We start from the raw sequence: 15,671 nt of genomic DNA, 5'->3' as shown, positions 1-15,671 counted from the left end.
CTGCAAAAGTAGCAAGAAAGAGCCTCTGAAGCTGCCCAAGCTATACCAAGGAAAGAGATGAGGAAGAGAAGGCTTTCAAGCAGATGGTAAAAGAAGCACAAAAGAAATTTGAGGGACTAAAACAAAGACTGTATGGTGAAGGGACCTCTGGCCTCACGTGGAATTAAGAAATCTGGCAAAAAACCTTTTGTAAAAAGAATGGAAAGGAGAGGTTTCCCTGCAAGGAGAGGTTTAGGTTTTTAGTAAAATATATCACTGGGGAAGTATATAGTTTGATTTTAGACAGAGAGAGAGAGAGAAGGAGGGGTAGAGGGGAAGGCAGATGGAGAGAAAGAGAAGAGGGAAAGAGAGAGCAAGGTGTGATTGGCTGACGGGCCTGTGTGTCTACATACTGCCTTGCATTTGCCCTCATTTTTCTAGAAATGGTAGCATCCGAGAATCTAATGACTTGAGCTATTTAGAGTTGGATGACAGATATTTCTACAGTTTGTGCTTTTATTCATCCTTTGTTGGTTCTCTTTATCTACCTTCCTTTGCAATCTCCAAACATCGAGGTTCTGTATGGCCTCTGATGAGAGGGTGGGGGTGGGGGGCAGCATCTCTAACATGTCCTAGTGTTGGCAGTTGGTGTTTATGCTAAATAATTATTGTTCAGGGAATATGCCCCGAGATTGAATTGTTGGATCAAACGGTGTGGACATCTTTAGAGTGCTCATTCGATATTGTCAGGTTGCCTTGCAAGAAACAGAATGAAGTTTTAGCACTACCTGTGACATGTTGTATCACAAATGTACATAATAGCAGAACCCTGCCAAAATTAGATTTTGCTATTTTTATTTATTTTTTGAATTTTATGATATACTCTTTTAAGTTATTTTAAAATATAAATCACCAATGGTGATTTTTAATGCTTTTTTTCCCTTTTCCTTTGGATAATTATTAAGTGAAAAGGAATACAGTTTTGTATTTATGTAAGTTATTTTTAATATTATGATATTAAAAAATATAAAAAGACTATATAATTCTTTTTCTGTAATTTTAGATTTAGGTGTTAACCTCATCTAATTTTGAAAGTTTTATCTGTGTCAGTTTAGCCAATATTCATAAATAAATTCTATGTACCAGTTATTGAGCATCTCCCTTGCTAGGGCATGGATTTGAATAAGGAATACTTGTCCATGAAGCTTGCAGTAAACGGTGTGTGTGCATGTGCGTGCTCTTGGGTGAGTGTATATGTGTGTGTAGGCGAATACAGTGTGATAATTGTTATGATAAACTCACAAAGTAAAAAGTGCTGTGGGAACATAGTGGAGAGACACTTAGCTTAACCTGGAGATTCAGGGAGGAGTCCCTGGGAGAGTTGTTTCCTGAGCCTGGGTCCTGAGTAGTGCATGAATTAGCCGTCTGAGTAAGGATGGAAGCACTTTGACTCACACAGGGCACAGCTGGAGCAAAGGCAGAGATCTGTGTACCCCAGAGCACTCCAGATGAGCAGATCCCTAATGTAATAATGTTGCTAACATGCTGTGGAAATTATTGGAGTAGAGTGGAATCAAGTTCAATACACTAGAGAATTTCTAGAGAATTTTATGTATGACCAGGTAAAGTTCTCCTGTCTAAAGAGGGAGCTCTAAAAGGAAAAGCTTGAGCCAATGATTTCAATTAATACATATAAGAGTTTTTTTTTAATCATGTGATAATCCTTTCACTATTTTTTATAAAATGAAAATCTCTACGTAAAAACTTGGAAATTATAAAATGCTGGTTTGGTTTGTAATTAAGCTATTGGAGTTCTTCCTACTTTGAAAAGAAGAGTCTTGTATGTTTTCAATGAAATAGTTTTTGCAGTTAAAAACTTCCTCAAAGGAAAAGAATAGGAACTATTTCACATTAAGCTTATTTAGGCATCTCTCTTTCCATATATAAGTTTAGTATGTATGTGTGTTTGTATAACATGTTTAGAGAAATTCAGCAGTGTTTTGCATTTATTGTATGACCATCAGAGGTGAAGTCTTTGCTGAAAAATTGAACTTAACTATAAATTGTTTCTTAATTTAAAATGTAAGTGTAAGAGTAAGTCAGGCACTTTTCTTATTTTGACTTTTCCTTTTTAAAATTTAGGTGATACAGTAGTATATCAATATGGGATAGCTACAGTGATAATTGAAGCTAATGATGATACAAATGGTATCTTTTCTCTGGAGCCCATAGACAAAGCAGTAGAAGAAGGAAAGACTAATTCATTTTGGTAAGCATATTTAGATGAGGCAAATTAAAATTGGATAAAATAAAACCTTTATGCAAAAATAAAAATATTTTGACCCTTTAAAAATTAAAAAAAGTTGGTCAAGAATGGAATAATGTCAAAATGGACTGTGTGAATGAATTATAAACTTTGTATATGTTGTGACCACTTGTAAAAAAGAAAAAGCACTAGTTGGTAAGCAGAAATTATTCTCTATCTCCTCCTCATCCCAAACTTCCATCCATTTTCGCACTGAGAGACTTGACTTATCCTAGGTTTTCAGGAACTCTTCTCTCAAATTACGCATGACTACTCTTACCCTGCATTTTGTTTTTGAAAATCTTTTGTTAATTCTCATCTAAATTTATTACTGATTGGACCTAGAGATTGTTTTTAGTTTAGATTTTGAAGATCATGACTTTTAAGGCTGCTTCTCTTTATATTATTATTATTTCTCCCTTTCCATGAGCTACTTCATGGTTGTTTGTAAGACTGGCTGGTTTGGTTTATATTAAGGATGAGAAAAAGAAAAAGTATATTTCTTAGATGGCATAGAAAGCTGTCATTGGAGTTAGAATCACCATTTATAAATTTTTCTTAAAAATAATTTAATTTATTATGTAGGATTTTGAGGCACCGGGGACACTTTGGCAATGTTTCTGTGGCTTGGCAGCTGTTTCAGAATGATTCTGCTTTGCAACCTGGACAAGAGTTCTATGAAACTTCAGGGAATGTTAACTTCGTGGATGGAGAAGGAGCCAAACCTATAATTCTCCATGCTTTTCCAGATAAAATTCCTGAATTCAATGAATTTTATACTCTAAAGCTTGTAAACATTTCAGGTGCTGTGTTTTTCCATCTTTTTTGTTTTACCACCCCAATTTTATATTTTATACTTAAGAATTAGAGCTGTGTGCCAAAGGCAGTTGATGAAGAAGTGTATCTTGATTTGTCTGATTTTAAATGCCAAAATATCTTTCTTGATAGAAATGTTATTTTTAAATATTCAAATTTGTGATCTTATCTTGGTTCATTTTCATAGAAGCTTCCCCATCCATTCTCAAGCCTGTAAATGGACCTTTTCCCCACCCACTGTAGAGTCTTCTATTAATATTCATGGAAGATAGGCAATACAGGTTTATGGTAGTGTAAGCTTTACTGTTGTACCATAATTTAAGCAATCAATTTCCCATCTCTTTTGGTTTTAAGCAGAATAATTAAACCTTTCTGGTTCATATCCTCTTTTTAGGCTTGATTAACTATTAATGAGATTAAAGTGAACTGGTGTTATTTTTCATTATGCCTCTGAAAATGTGGTGAAAACTATACTGACACTATTGTTGAGTGATCAGTGAGTTACATAATTTAACCAAGAAGTTTGTCTTCTAAAAAAAATTCCTTTCTCTTTGCCTTACACTAGAAAATAATTAAAGTTCTGGTTTTTCACTGTAATAATTTCTCATTTAATCACAGGTGGGTCTGGGTCTCCAGGTCTTGGGGGTCAGCTAGCAGAAACCAATCTCCAGGTGACAGTAATGATTCCATTCAGTGATGATCCCTTTGGAGTTTTCTTCTTGGAGCCAGAGTGCTTAGAGAGAGAAGTGGCGGAAGATGTTCTCTCCGAAGATGATATGTCTTATATAACCAACTTCACTATTCTGAGGCAACAGGGTGTCTTTGGTGATGTACGAGTTGGCTGGGAAATACTGTCTAGTGAGTTCACTGCTGGGTTGCCTCCAATGATAGATTTTTTACTGGTTGGAATTTTCCCTAGCACTGTGCATTTACAACCACAGATGCGGCGTCACCACAGCGGAACAGATGCTTTGTACTTCACTGGTTTAGAGGGTGCATTTGGGACTGTTGGTCCCAAATACCATACCTCCAGAAACAACACAATTACCAGATTTACATTCTCAGCTTGGGTAATGCCTAATGTCAATACAAATGGATTTGTTATAGCAAAGGATGATGGCAATGGAAACATCTACTATGGGGTAAAAATACAGACAAATGGATCCCATTTGACACTTTCACTTCATTACAAAACCTTGGGTTCCAATGTTACATATATTGCCAAGACAACAGTCATGAAATATTTAGAAGAAAATGTTTGGCTTCATTTTCTAATTGTCCTGGATGATGGCATAATTGAATTCTACCTTGATGGAAATGCAATGCCTAGAGGAATCAAGAGTCTGAAAGGAGAAGCCATCACTGATGGTCAGTATCATCTTTACAACTAGGACCTTTGTTTCAATTTTTTAAAATGCTAGTAGGTATTTAAAAACTTCACTTGTATATTGGTTTAATTTCTTTAAACAAAACTACGAGCCTATGAAGATCATGGTAAGTTCTGTGGTGAGTGTTGCAGAAATGTTTCAGTCAAGTCTTTGTTCTTGAGGAACCTGGCTCTATGGAAGAGGTGTGCAAACATCACTTCAGTACACTGTGGGAGGAAAGGAAAGAATACTAGAGGAGAAACATTTCTACCTCTCGTGGGGAGTAGGAGGTATGGGGAATAGCATTTCAGGCAGAGGAAAGTGCAGAGGTGCAGAAATGTGAAATAGCATATTGTGCATGGGAAACTGCTAGTAGTTCAGTATTACTGGAAGTATAGGGCAGTGGGTATAAGATTGGAGAGGAAGGTAGAAGAGAAAAAATCATGTAAGAAAAAGATTATAAAAGGTTTATAAGATCGGGAGGTGAGTCTAAAAAAAAATCTATAAATTCCGTGGAGTGCTTTGAATAGATAAACATAATTTTTATTGCTAGATCTTATATGCTGTTTTTTAAAGAAATAGTTGTATGCATGTATGCGCACAAATGTTGATTTACCTCCACTGTCATCACAGTTCTTTCCTAGTCTCTCTGTGCTCTGATTCTATGTTATATCCAGAAACAATGTAGGGCAGAGCAATATTGTTGTAGCTTAATTTAATTTTTCCCTTCTGAATTACCTACATTACTCATCTGGTTGTATTATTTTTTTGATCAGAAACAAAGGTGGGCAAAAGAAACAGCATGCATTTCTTTACTGATTTCAACCTTGAGAACAGACTTAGAATACTCCATGGAATGAAATTATTCACCTCCTGATTGTGTGTATACATCTGTTAGAACTGATTCCTTTGTTTGATGATAGTGGTGATAGAACAAGAACGGAGAAGATTGGGGAAAGTGAGAGTTCTTTCCCCCCCTCTGTTTGGCTCACTGCTAAGAACTAATATTTTGAAGTAAATTTCAAAAGTGTGTATATATTTTTAAAAGTTGTTATCATATAATATAAAATTGTATATATTGTAAGTGTGCAGTGAGATGAATTTTTAGAAATTTAAAATTCCTTGGTTTTAGCAACCATGTAACCAGCACCCAGATCCAGAAACAGAGCTTTCAAGGCCCCCCAAACCCCTTTTGGATTTCCTGCAATTACTAACCTACCCTGCTCATCAAGGGTGCCTGTTTTCTTCCTTTCTAAGAATGTAAGATTAGCTTTTCCTGTCTTTTATTTCTTTATGTAAATAGATTGAGCAGTATGTACACTTAAATGTCTGGCTTCTTTTATTCAGTATTTTGCTTATCCATATTTTCCCCTGTTGTAAATCTTTCACTCTCATTTCTATATAGGGTTCCAATTGTGTAACTTAATCACACTTTATTTATTCATGCTACTTTGAATTGTCATTTGGGTTGTGTCCAGTTTAGCTTTTACATAAGGTGTGTCTATGAACATTCTTATTCATGTTTTTTGGTGAATGTCTTTCTACATTCTGCATTTCTACATTCCTGTTGCATATATACCTAGCAGTGGGATTGCTGAGTCTTAGAGTATGCATATGTTCAGTTTTAAAAGATACTGCCTAACAGTTTTCCAAAATAGTTGAACCATATATCCTCTCACCAGTGGTGTATGAGAATTTCGCTGTTCACATATTCACTAATGTGGTATTTCCTGTCTTTCATTTTTGCCATTCTGGTTGTGGTGTCTCACTGTAGTTTAAAAAAAAAAGGTGTTATTTCTAAACAGATAAATTTATGGTTACTACAGAAAAATTTTAAAGTACATATGTAGGACAAAAATCATTCACAGTACCATCATTTGGAGATTACAGCTATAAACGTTAATTATATTATTAAAATTTTTACATTCATGAAATATATATTTACTCAGTTTTCTCCGTTATTGAAAAAAGTAACATGTTTATTCCATGAAATTGGAAAAGTACATAATAGCTTTAAGAAGCACAGTGAAAGTTACCATATTCCCTCCACTCTAAAGGAATCACTATAATATATTGGCATCTTTATAACCTTTTCATTTTGAATGTTTTTGCATTGTAACTAAAGTAGTTGATACTGAAATCAGAGAAACTGAGATCATGTTTGTTCTGGAGAATTAGACATAGAAACAATGGATTAGAATGCCTCAAGCTTGCGTAGTGTGTTTCATTTATAAGGCATTTAACATACGTTGCCTCATTTGGACTTCACCATAGCCCTATATATTAAATATTTTACAGATAAAGAAATAGAGTTCAAAGCCAGTAAATAAGTTGCATAGGATGATACAGACAGGTGTCTAAGCCTTTGACTTGAATCTAAGCCTTTGTGTCCTGGGTCATTGTTCCTTCTAGTAGATCATAGAAACAAAACTAAAGGAGAAAAGTTCGTTTATATATATTGATTTTGAACAGTCTCCTAGCTGGCAAGACCTGTGACATGGTTTTGTGAGAATCAGGAGACCTTATATCATTTAGCTGCCAGATAATCAAATAGGAAGGGCAATGTCATAGGATTTCCCACCTGACCTGGAGTTCCAGGGAGTGGGTGGTGTGGTTTTGCTGCACAGGCACAGAACTGCTGTAGCAGGCGTGTGAACAGTAGTGATAATAATGTGAAGTACGTGTGACTACCGGAAAAGAGCTATTCCTCCGCTGAGGCTATTGATAAGAAATATTTGTTTTCAGATATATCAGATATTTGCAAAATCACTACCAGGCTCATATATATGTATATTCTATTCTTAGAGGTACAATTATATTAAAAATTGTCATGGAAGACATGTCTATCCAAATACATATATTCACACATACATACACACTTAACACATACATATATATACATACACATGTATATATTTAGCTCTTTTTATGTACAGAAATGTAATTTGAGAGACTAATAAAATTTACCTTAAAAATATCTAAATTGAAGGTAGTTGCTAATTCCTTGTGTAGAAAACATCATAAATCTCATTGATTAGTTTATGGATTCATTATTCGTCCTAACAGAAGATAGCATGGATTAGATTTTGTACTTGTTGTGCCAAAGTTTTGCTTCTCCAATAACACATTTCATTAAGATTGTTTCACTTTCTAAATCAAACTTGTAATTTAGGAAAGGACAGTTGTGGATCTTATAGCATTTACATCATCTCTGATTTCAGGTCCTGGAATATTGAGAATAGGAGCAGGGATCAATGGCAATGACAGATTTACAGGTCGGATGCAGGATGTGAGGTCCTATGAGAGGAAACTGACCCTTGAAGAAATTTATGAACTTCATGCCATGCCAGCCAAGAATGATTTACACCCCATTTCTGGTTATCTGGAGTTCAGACAGGGAGAAACAAACAAATCATTCATTGTTTCTGCAAGAGATGACAATGAAGAGGAAGGAGAAGAATTATTCCTTCTTAAACTAGTCTCTGTATATGGAGGAGCTCGCATTTCTGAAGAAAATACAACAGCAAGATTAAGAATACAAAGAAGTGACAATGCCAATGGCTTGTTTGGTTTCACGGGGGCCTGCATACCAGAGGTAAGGAGTGAATATAGAGAATTTTGAGTTACAAAATTCACTGTAGAATTTGCTAGTAGTCTTACTTTAATTTGGTAAGATTGCTTGAGCATCTTCTCTAAGCCCCAAAATATGCTAGACCCTGTGGTTGCAAAGATAAATGAAAGGTCCCTGTCTCATGAGTTCACAGTTTGTATCAGAAACTTATTATGAGCTGATAGAAGTATAATGAAATAGCAATTAGCAACAATAGCAAATGAAGCTAGCAATTAACTTTAAAGCTAATGCACTTCTTAGAGCACACAATTATATTCCAAGTGTAATTTACTTTTTGGCTGCTGTTTTGGGTAGTGTATAAGCAAAGGAAATTATATATATTGAAAGCTTGTATGAAATTTTTTAATTGAAATTTTATTAAAATATGATTTGGGGGGAGTTTTTATCACATTTGAAATGCACGTAAGTAGCTAAACATTCCTCTGTGTTCGGTATAAATGTCTTTCTTACCCACTTTCTTGGCTGGCTCAATTCATTAGGCTGTTTTACTGCTCTTATCAGTTCTTTCCAAGTTTTAAAGATTTGTAATCATCTTGATTTCCTGTTCAGTAATGTGAGATCTTATGAAACTACTTCACAGGTGTTATATGTGACAGCAATGGCTCAGTGTCCATGAAAGGATGCCAAGGAACTAGAGAGCCTTTCACTTTACAAATGGTTTCTAATAGGCTTAGAAGGTTTTATCTGTAAATTGAAATGACTGAAAAAACTCTGGATGGGTAGAGCTTGAAAAAATATCTAGTTTCTAGGCCTCATATTGGAGGGCCTGGCTCTCTAGAATATCTTATTGGTCCCTTCTTAGATAGTTGGTTTGGAGATAATGAGAAGAGGTCTCTTCCACGTCAGATATGGAATATTCTACAACAGAGAATATGAATGCTGTACAAATCTAAAATTTGAAAAAGAGATATGTTTACTTATAATTATGACACCTTTAAAGAGCAATTCAGTCATTGAAGAACATACATGTTACTACTTAGTACCTTCTGATAATGTATAATATAGGTGCAAAATATTAATTATTTTTCTCTCCATTTTATAGGGTCAGCATTGAGGCTTAGTGTCCTGAGAAAATAACCCAAATTGAATTAAATGAGACAGGATCAAATGCCTGGTGCACTGCTTGGCAATCAGTCATGCTTGATAAATATTCCTTTTCATTTTTTTTTTCTCTTAGGATACAATGAACTGGGATTTGATCCCACTTGTCTTGCAACTCCTAACCTATTGGCTTTCTCCCTGTAACCTTAGTATCATCATGTCTGTTTTTAAAAAGACAAATGGATTTCCATCAGGGTCTGAGAACCTTTTTGTAAATAAAGTCAGCTTTCCTCATCATGTCTACAGTTCCCTTCACAATCTGGCCTATGTCTGTAGCTCTGAACTCCTCTTCTTGTGTAATTCTCCCCTTTGGTCAGAATGTTTCAGCCAGACTTGATTGTTTCAGTTCCAAGGTAAGAACATCTGTGCTTGCTATCCTCTCTGTCGGGAACACTCATATTCCAGCTTTTCATACATCTGGCTACTTTTCAAATGTCCAAAGACATCTCAGTGATGAATTTCTTATTTAATGTGTCCCTCCCTTTTCCCGACTTGTTACTCTCCATCCCTTCACCTAATTTAAATTTTTTCATAGCGTTGATTACTCTCAAATTTTCTTTATTATTTTTAGGTCTGCCGATTTATTGCCTATTCTCTTTCCACCACAAACATAAAAGAGCACTGAGGTATCTCTTAGTGTAATAAAATCTTATTCTCCATTATTGTTTATCTAGTTTTTAGAATGGAGCAGAGTAGGTGCTTAATAAATATTTATTGAGTTCATGAATCTTTTTTACTATCAAGGCATGAAAAGGCTCATAGCAATTCGCATATGAAAGTTGTTTAGACTCATTTAACTGCATAAACAGGCATGTGAAAAAAACAACAACAAAGTGATGCATAACAAAATAAAATAACCTGTCTACAATAAGGAATAGCTTCTGAGTGTTTCTCTTGCTTTTTGGGCCGTTATAATAAATTCTTCAAAGCTGACTTGTCTCAGTTCCATTGATCGATTGTGGTTGATGTTGGTATACACCACTGAAGTATGCAACTTTGTCTCTTTCTGGAAATCTGAACTTAAACATGGCTGGTTAAGCATTTGATTATGGAAGAGAAAACTTCCCAATGTAAGCTACCACACCCTTATTAGTAGAACTAGCTGCAGAGAAAAATAACTCTTAACTGGTTATTCTCCAAGTCTCTATGGGATAAAAATGAAATGTATCTGTATTGGAAAGAGGACTATTTAGATGGTTAATACAAGAAAAGTTTTGTGGAGTCTAAAAGATTAAAATTGGAGTTTGATTTCCAGGAAGATTACAGAATTTTCATTTCTGAAAATATTAAGAAATGTAGAATTCTTACTTTCATTTTGGTGCGATATGAAAACAAGAGTAAGACAAAATGCTTTTTAAAAATTGTTAGCATTATCATCATCATCATCATCATTATGAATATTTATTGATTGCTTACTGAAGTGGCTCTCAAAGTGTGGTCCAAGGACTCTTGGAGGTTCCTGAGATCCTTTCAGGAATTCTAAAAGGCCAAACCAATTTTCATAAAAATACCAATATGTCACTTGATTGACGTTTGCACTGCAAAAACAGTGGAAGATAAAGCTGTTTAGTACCTTAGTATGCCTCAAGGCAGTAATACCAAACTGAATTTGTCACTGCATTATTTATCCCCACCCACCCACAGTTTGAAAAGTATGTGTTTCACTTAAAAATGTCTTTGAGGAAGCAGTTAAAAATGTGGTTTTATAGAACCTTTAGTTGGAGTACTTATTTTTTTAATATTCTGCATCACTGAATGGGAAGCTTTCAAATAAAACACTTCTGCTGCATTACCAGCAAAAGAAAACACGTGCAATTTTTGAGTTTTGAATTGAACTGATAACTCTCTTCATGGGACACTGTTATCACTTGAAAGTCTAACTGAAAATCTCTGGTTATTCAATGTTGGGTATCTGGGACTTTCTTGAAAATGAATGAAGTGAGCAAATGATTTCAAGGAAAAACTGACAGGAATTATTACCAATGATAAAAATCCAAGCTTTCAATTGAAAATTAGAGTTTTCCTTTTGGTGGACACTTGTGTCCACCAAAGCGAGTTAGACTGCCTCCCAATATTTAAAGACTTTTCAGATAAGACTGATAGTGATATTAACAAGTGTGATTTATTTATTTTGTGTCATGAAATGTATCAACATGTGAAAGATCTATATAAATCAGTGAACCAATATTTTCCAGATGACCAATGTGTGATATTATAAAATCATGTAGAGTAAAAGATCCTGTTCAAATTGCAGAATAGACCAGTCGATTTTCTAAAAAAATTTCATTCTAGTAACATTTATACAACCTAAAATTTCCCCTTTTTACTACATTCACATATGTAAATCGTGTTGTTAATTACTCTCATAATGTTTTGCCACCAGTACCAGAATCAATTACCAAACTTTTATAATCAACCCAAATAGAAATTTTAGCATTAACTTCCTGTTACCTACCTCCAGCCCAGTCTGGTAACCTATATTCTAGAATCTGATTCTATGAGTTTGCTTATTCTAATTCTTTCATATCAGTGAGATCATATAATATTTGTCCTTCAATGTCCTTCTGACTTATTTCACTTAACATGATGTCTTCAAGGTTCTTCCATATTGTTGCATTTATCAGGGCTTTATTCCTTTTTACTGCTGAATTGTATATATCATATTTTGCTTATCCATTCATTGGTTCATGGACACTTTGGTTGCTTCCATTTTTAGGCTGTTGTGAATAATGCTGCCATGAACAGTGGTGGTAAAATATCTGTTTGAGTTCCTGCTTTCAGTTCTTTTGAGAATATACCTAGTAGAGGGATTGCCAGGTTGCATGATAATTCTATACTTAGCTTTTTGAGGATCTGCTAAATTGTTTTCCACAGCACCTGTGCTATCTTATATTCTACTAGCAATGAATGAGTGTTCCTATTTCTCCACATCCTTTCCAACACTTGTAATTTTCTTTTTAGTTAATTTAGCCATTCTAGTGGGTATTAAATAATATCTCATTGTGGTTTTGATTTCCATTTTTTTACCGTCTAATGATCTTGAACATTTTTTCATATACTTTTTGGCCATTTGTATATCCTCTTTAGAGAAATGTCTGTTCAAGTCTTTTGTCCATTTTAAAAATGGTTTTCTTTTCATTGCAAAGTTGTTAGCTTTATTTGTTTATTCTGGATATTAAACTCTTATCAGATATGCAGCTTCCAAATATTTTCTCCCATTGTGTAGGTTTTCTTTACACTTTCATGATAAAGTACTTTGATGCACAAAGTTTTTAACTTTGATGAGGTCCCATTTATTTAATTTTTCTTCTCTTCCTTGTACTTTGGGTGTAAAGTCTAAGAAACCATTGCCTAATGCAAGATTTTGAAGATGTTTCTCTACATTTACTTCTAGGGTTTTTATATTCCTGATACTTATATTTAGGTCTTTGCTCCATTTGAGTTAATTTTTGTATATGGTAAGAAGTAGGGCTCCCCCTTCATTCTTTTGCAATGGATATTCATGACTCCCACCACTATTTGTTGAAGAGACAGTTTTCTCCCAATTCGGTGGACTTGGCAACCTTTTCCAAAATCAATTGGCCATAGTGAGGGTCTGCTTCTTAACTCTCAGTTCACTTCCATTGGTCTATCTACGATGAATACTTGGATTATATTTATAAATTTATGACTTAAGAATAAATTTAGAGACATTAGGAAGGTTTTTGTGAAAAGGAGACTATTATTTCAACTTGAACTATGCTTATATTTAAGTGCCTGCCATCTGTTATGCAATAGATTTCATTAGATATAAGTGCTATTGATATCATCTGTTATCACAGATCATCAACCAAGCATGAAACAAAATTAAAAATTAATTGGATGTGTAATTGTTTAGCTTTGATCTTCTGTTTCAATAGAGAAAGTCTGTTGATGTTTCAGATTAGTGCAGTTTTTTTCCTTGGGAAATTGATTCCAAAAACTGTCCTTCTTGTTTGCCTTTATTAGTACTCTTCTCCTGAGCTGCAGGTATGTCAAACTCCTGACTCAAAAGAGGAAATAGTCCTGGGTCCATTTATTTCTACTGCAAAACAGAGTGGTGCTAGTTTTGATATTACATAATATGAGCATTCATATTACTAGTCAAAGCATTTGCTTGTGTTATGATTCTAAAGTCAATTAGATGGGTAGTTTAATAGAAAAAAAAAGCTTTTAAATGCTTATTCCCCATGTCTTCATCTTCTAGTGCTAATTACATCCTTTAGCTTAATAATTCTCAAAGTGTTTTCTATGGATGCTCTTGGTCAGAATTATCTAATTCATATTCCTGTTCATCATCCTTTGATTCAGGACCCCATGACTGAATCAGAATCTTAGTTGTGGGGGAGGCAAAAGACCTAAATTAAAAGCATTTTTTATTATGAAAATTTTTGTATGTACACAAAAATAGAGGAAACCGAATAGTGGATCCCTATACCCATCACCTAGCTTCAACAATTATCAGCATTTGTCAATCCTCTTTCATCTTTTTATGGCTGAAGTATTTTAGCAAATCTCAGACATTATGTCATATCTCTGTAAATTCATACATATGAACATAAATTTTTACCAAGTGTCCTTGATGATATTTTATGGACTGTTTGAAAGCTATTACCTATTGAGACTTTTAAAAGTTTGCTTTATTGAATAAAGTGCTGATTAATTAAATTTTATATAAAATTTTGATGTATTGGGCACCCTCTTATTAGATATGGATAGTGATTTTTTTCTTTTTAACACTGAAAACATTCAGGAAGCTATAGATTTAGATGAAGATTTTACTAGATGAAGGTGTGGTTAGATAATTTTTCCCCATGTGACTCCTGCAAACAAGAAGATTCTCTCTTAGTCCTTTTGGATGCTAGATGTATTGTTCATTGATTGGGTAAAAATTTAAAGTCCATATGGAAATATCACACATTCCTGGGTGAATCTTTGGATTTAATACATGCCTCTTGCTGAAAAGGGAGTTTAAATATTCACATGCTGGGATTAATGATTTATTCAACTCATTGAAAATATTCATTCTGACTAAAGTTTTGGATGAGTAAAAGCAACAAAAAGCATTTTCATTGAAATAAGAGTGCAAATACATAGGAATCACTTTGCTGTTCATTATATAAGCATATATATTTCTTTATAAAGTAAGAATATTTTATGCAACTTTTTTGCTACTGTGTATGATTGTATTTTAAAGGGAAGACATTTTTGCATGTCAAGATTTACAATAAAGGGGAGACACTTTATATATAATATTTATACAGATATATATTAGCACTTACTGAATTACTAGTCTCTCTGTAAGGCACTTATTTAATCTCCACCAAAATCCATGGCATGTTATGATCTTCATTTTAAGAACAAATGACTGAGGTTGAGAATACTTGATAAATGATAGAGTCAGGAAGTTCTGGATTGTTTAACCTTTAAAGCCATATTCTTATCACTGCAAATTTGTTCATGTACCATTCTGCATTATGAAAATGCTGATGCAGATATGGTTTCAGGATGGTGGCTTAGCAATGTGCGCGTCTTAGTTCATCCTCCAGAACAACTACTAAATAACCGGAAACAGTACAGAACAGCTCCCGGAGCCACGATAGTGACCGGACACACAGCGTACCCCAGTCTGGACCAGCGGGACCAGCTGCGAGTCTCTGGAACAGTGAGTTCCCCAAGCCGCAGCGGTCGGCACCCGGCGCCCTTCCCCCACAGGAGGCTTCCCAGAGGGAAAGGAAAGACACTCTAACAGTAGCAGGGACTGAGTCCAACCAAACACCAATTGTGGCATTAATAAACAAATTCTGACTACTAAAAATAGGCCCCCAGCTCAGGCAAAACTGGTCAAGGCGGAGGTTGCTTATTGGGCTAACTGAAAGAGAGCAAAGGTGACGAAACAGGTTTTTGTGGCTGTTTCTACAGAGCTTGGCTGCCTCTGGATTCAGCGGTGGAACTACTCGGGCTGCAACTGCCCCAGGAATAGGCAGAAACGGACTGCTTTCAGGGCTATCTCCCACCTGTGCCTTCCCTAGGGGAGGGGTGAAGCCCAACTTAGGTGGAATCCCTCTCTCAAGGAATTCAGACCCCAGGCCTCAGCAATTTGAAGCCATTAAAACCAGCCTACAACCTCTCCTCTGTCTCCACCACGCCCCCAGCAGGGAGAGCCTTCCAAAGTTAAAGGAGCCACAACACCTTTTGCTGGTGGGAGCCGCAGACAGACAAGAGCCAGGATAAGAAAAAAAGAGCCCAGAGACTTCACAGGAAAGTCTTTCAACCTGCTGGGTCTCACCCTCAGTGAAAACTGATGCAGGTGACTCCTTCCCCCTGATAGGAGGCCAGTTTAGTCCGGGAAAACCCGGCTAGAGTCTATAATACCTATGTAGACCCTCCTAAGGGTAGGGAGGGAAAAGGCACCTTACAAGCAGGATAAGAAACAAGAAAACAAGAACTGAAA

The 15,671-nt window shown here is 35.3% G+C and overlaps 1 protein-coding gene across 1 annotated transcript in view; it reads left to right on the top strand.

Moving 5' to 3' along the window:
* The window catches only part of ADGRV1 (adhesion G protein-coupled receptor V1), a 637,421-nt gene that overhangs the window by 68,498 nt on the left and 553,252 nt on the right, over positions 1-15,671 (top strand). Inside the window, exons 18-21 of the mRNA XM_077139161.1 lie at positions 2,122-2,248; positions 2,870-3,087; positions 3,719-4,468; positions 7,689-8,062. Of these exons, the coding sequence (XP_076995276.1) occupies positions 2,122-2,248; positions 2,870-3,087; positions 3,719-4,468; positions 7,689-8,062 (1,469 nt within the window). The remainder of the gene's footprint in view (positions 1-2,121; positions 2,249-2,869; positions 3,088-3,718; positions 4,469-7,688; positions 8,063-15,671) is intronic.

This window comes from Tamandua tetradactyla, chromosome 21 (assembly GCF_023851605.1).
Source record: "Tamandua tetradactyla isolate mTamTet1 chromosome 21, mTamTet1.pri, whole genome shotgun sequence".
NCBI lineage: Eukaryota > Metazoa > Chordata > Mammalia > Pilosa > Myrmecophagidae > Tamandua > Tamandua tetradactyla.
The sequence above is the reverse complement of the archived record's forward strand: the minus strand, read 5'-3'. Positions and strand labels throughout refer to the sequence as shown.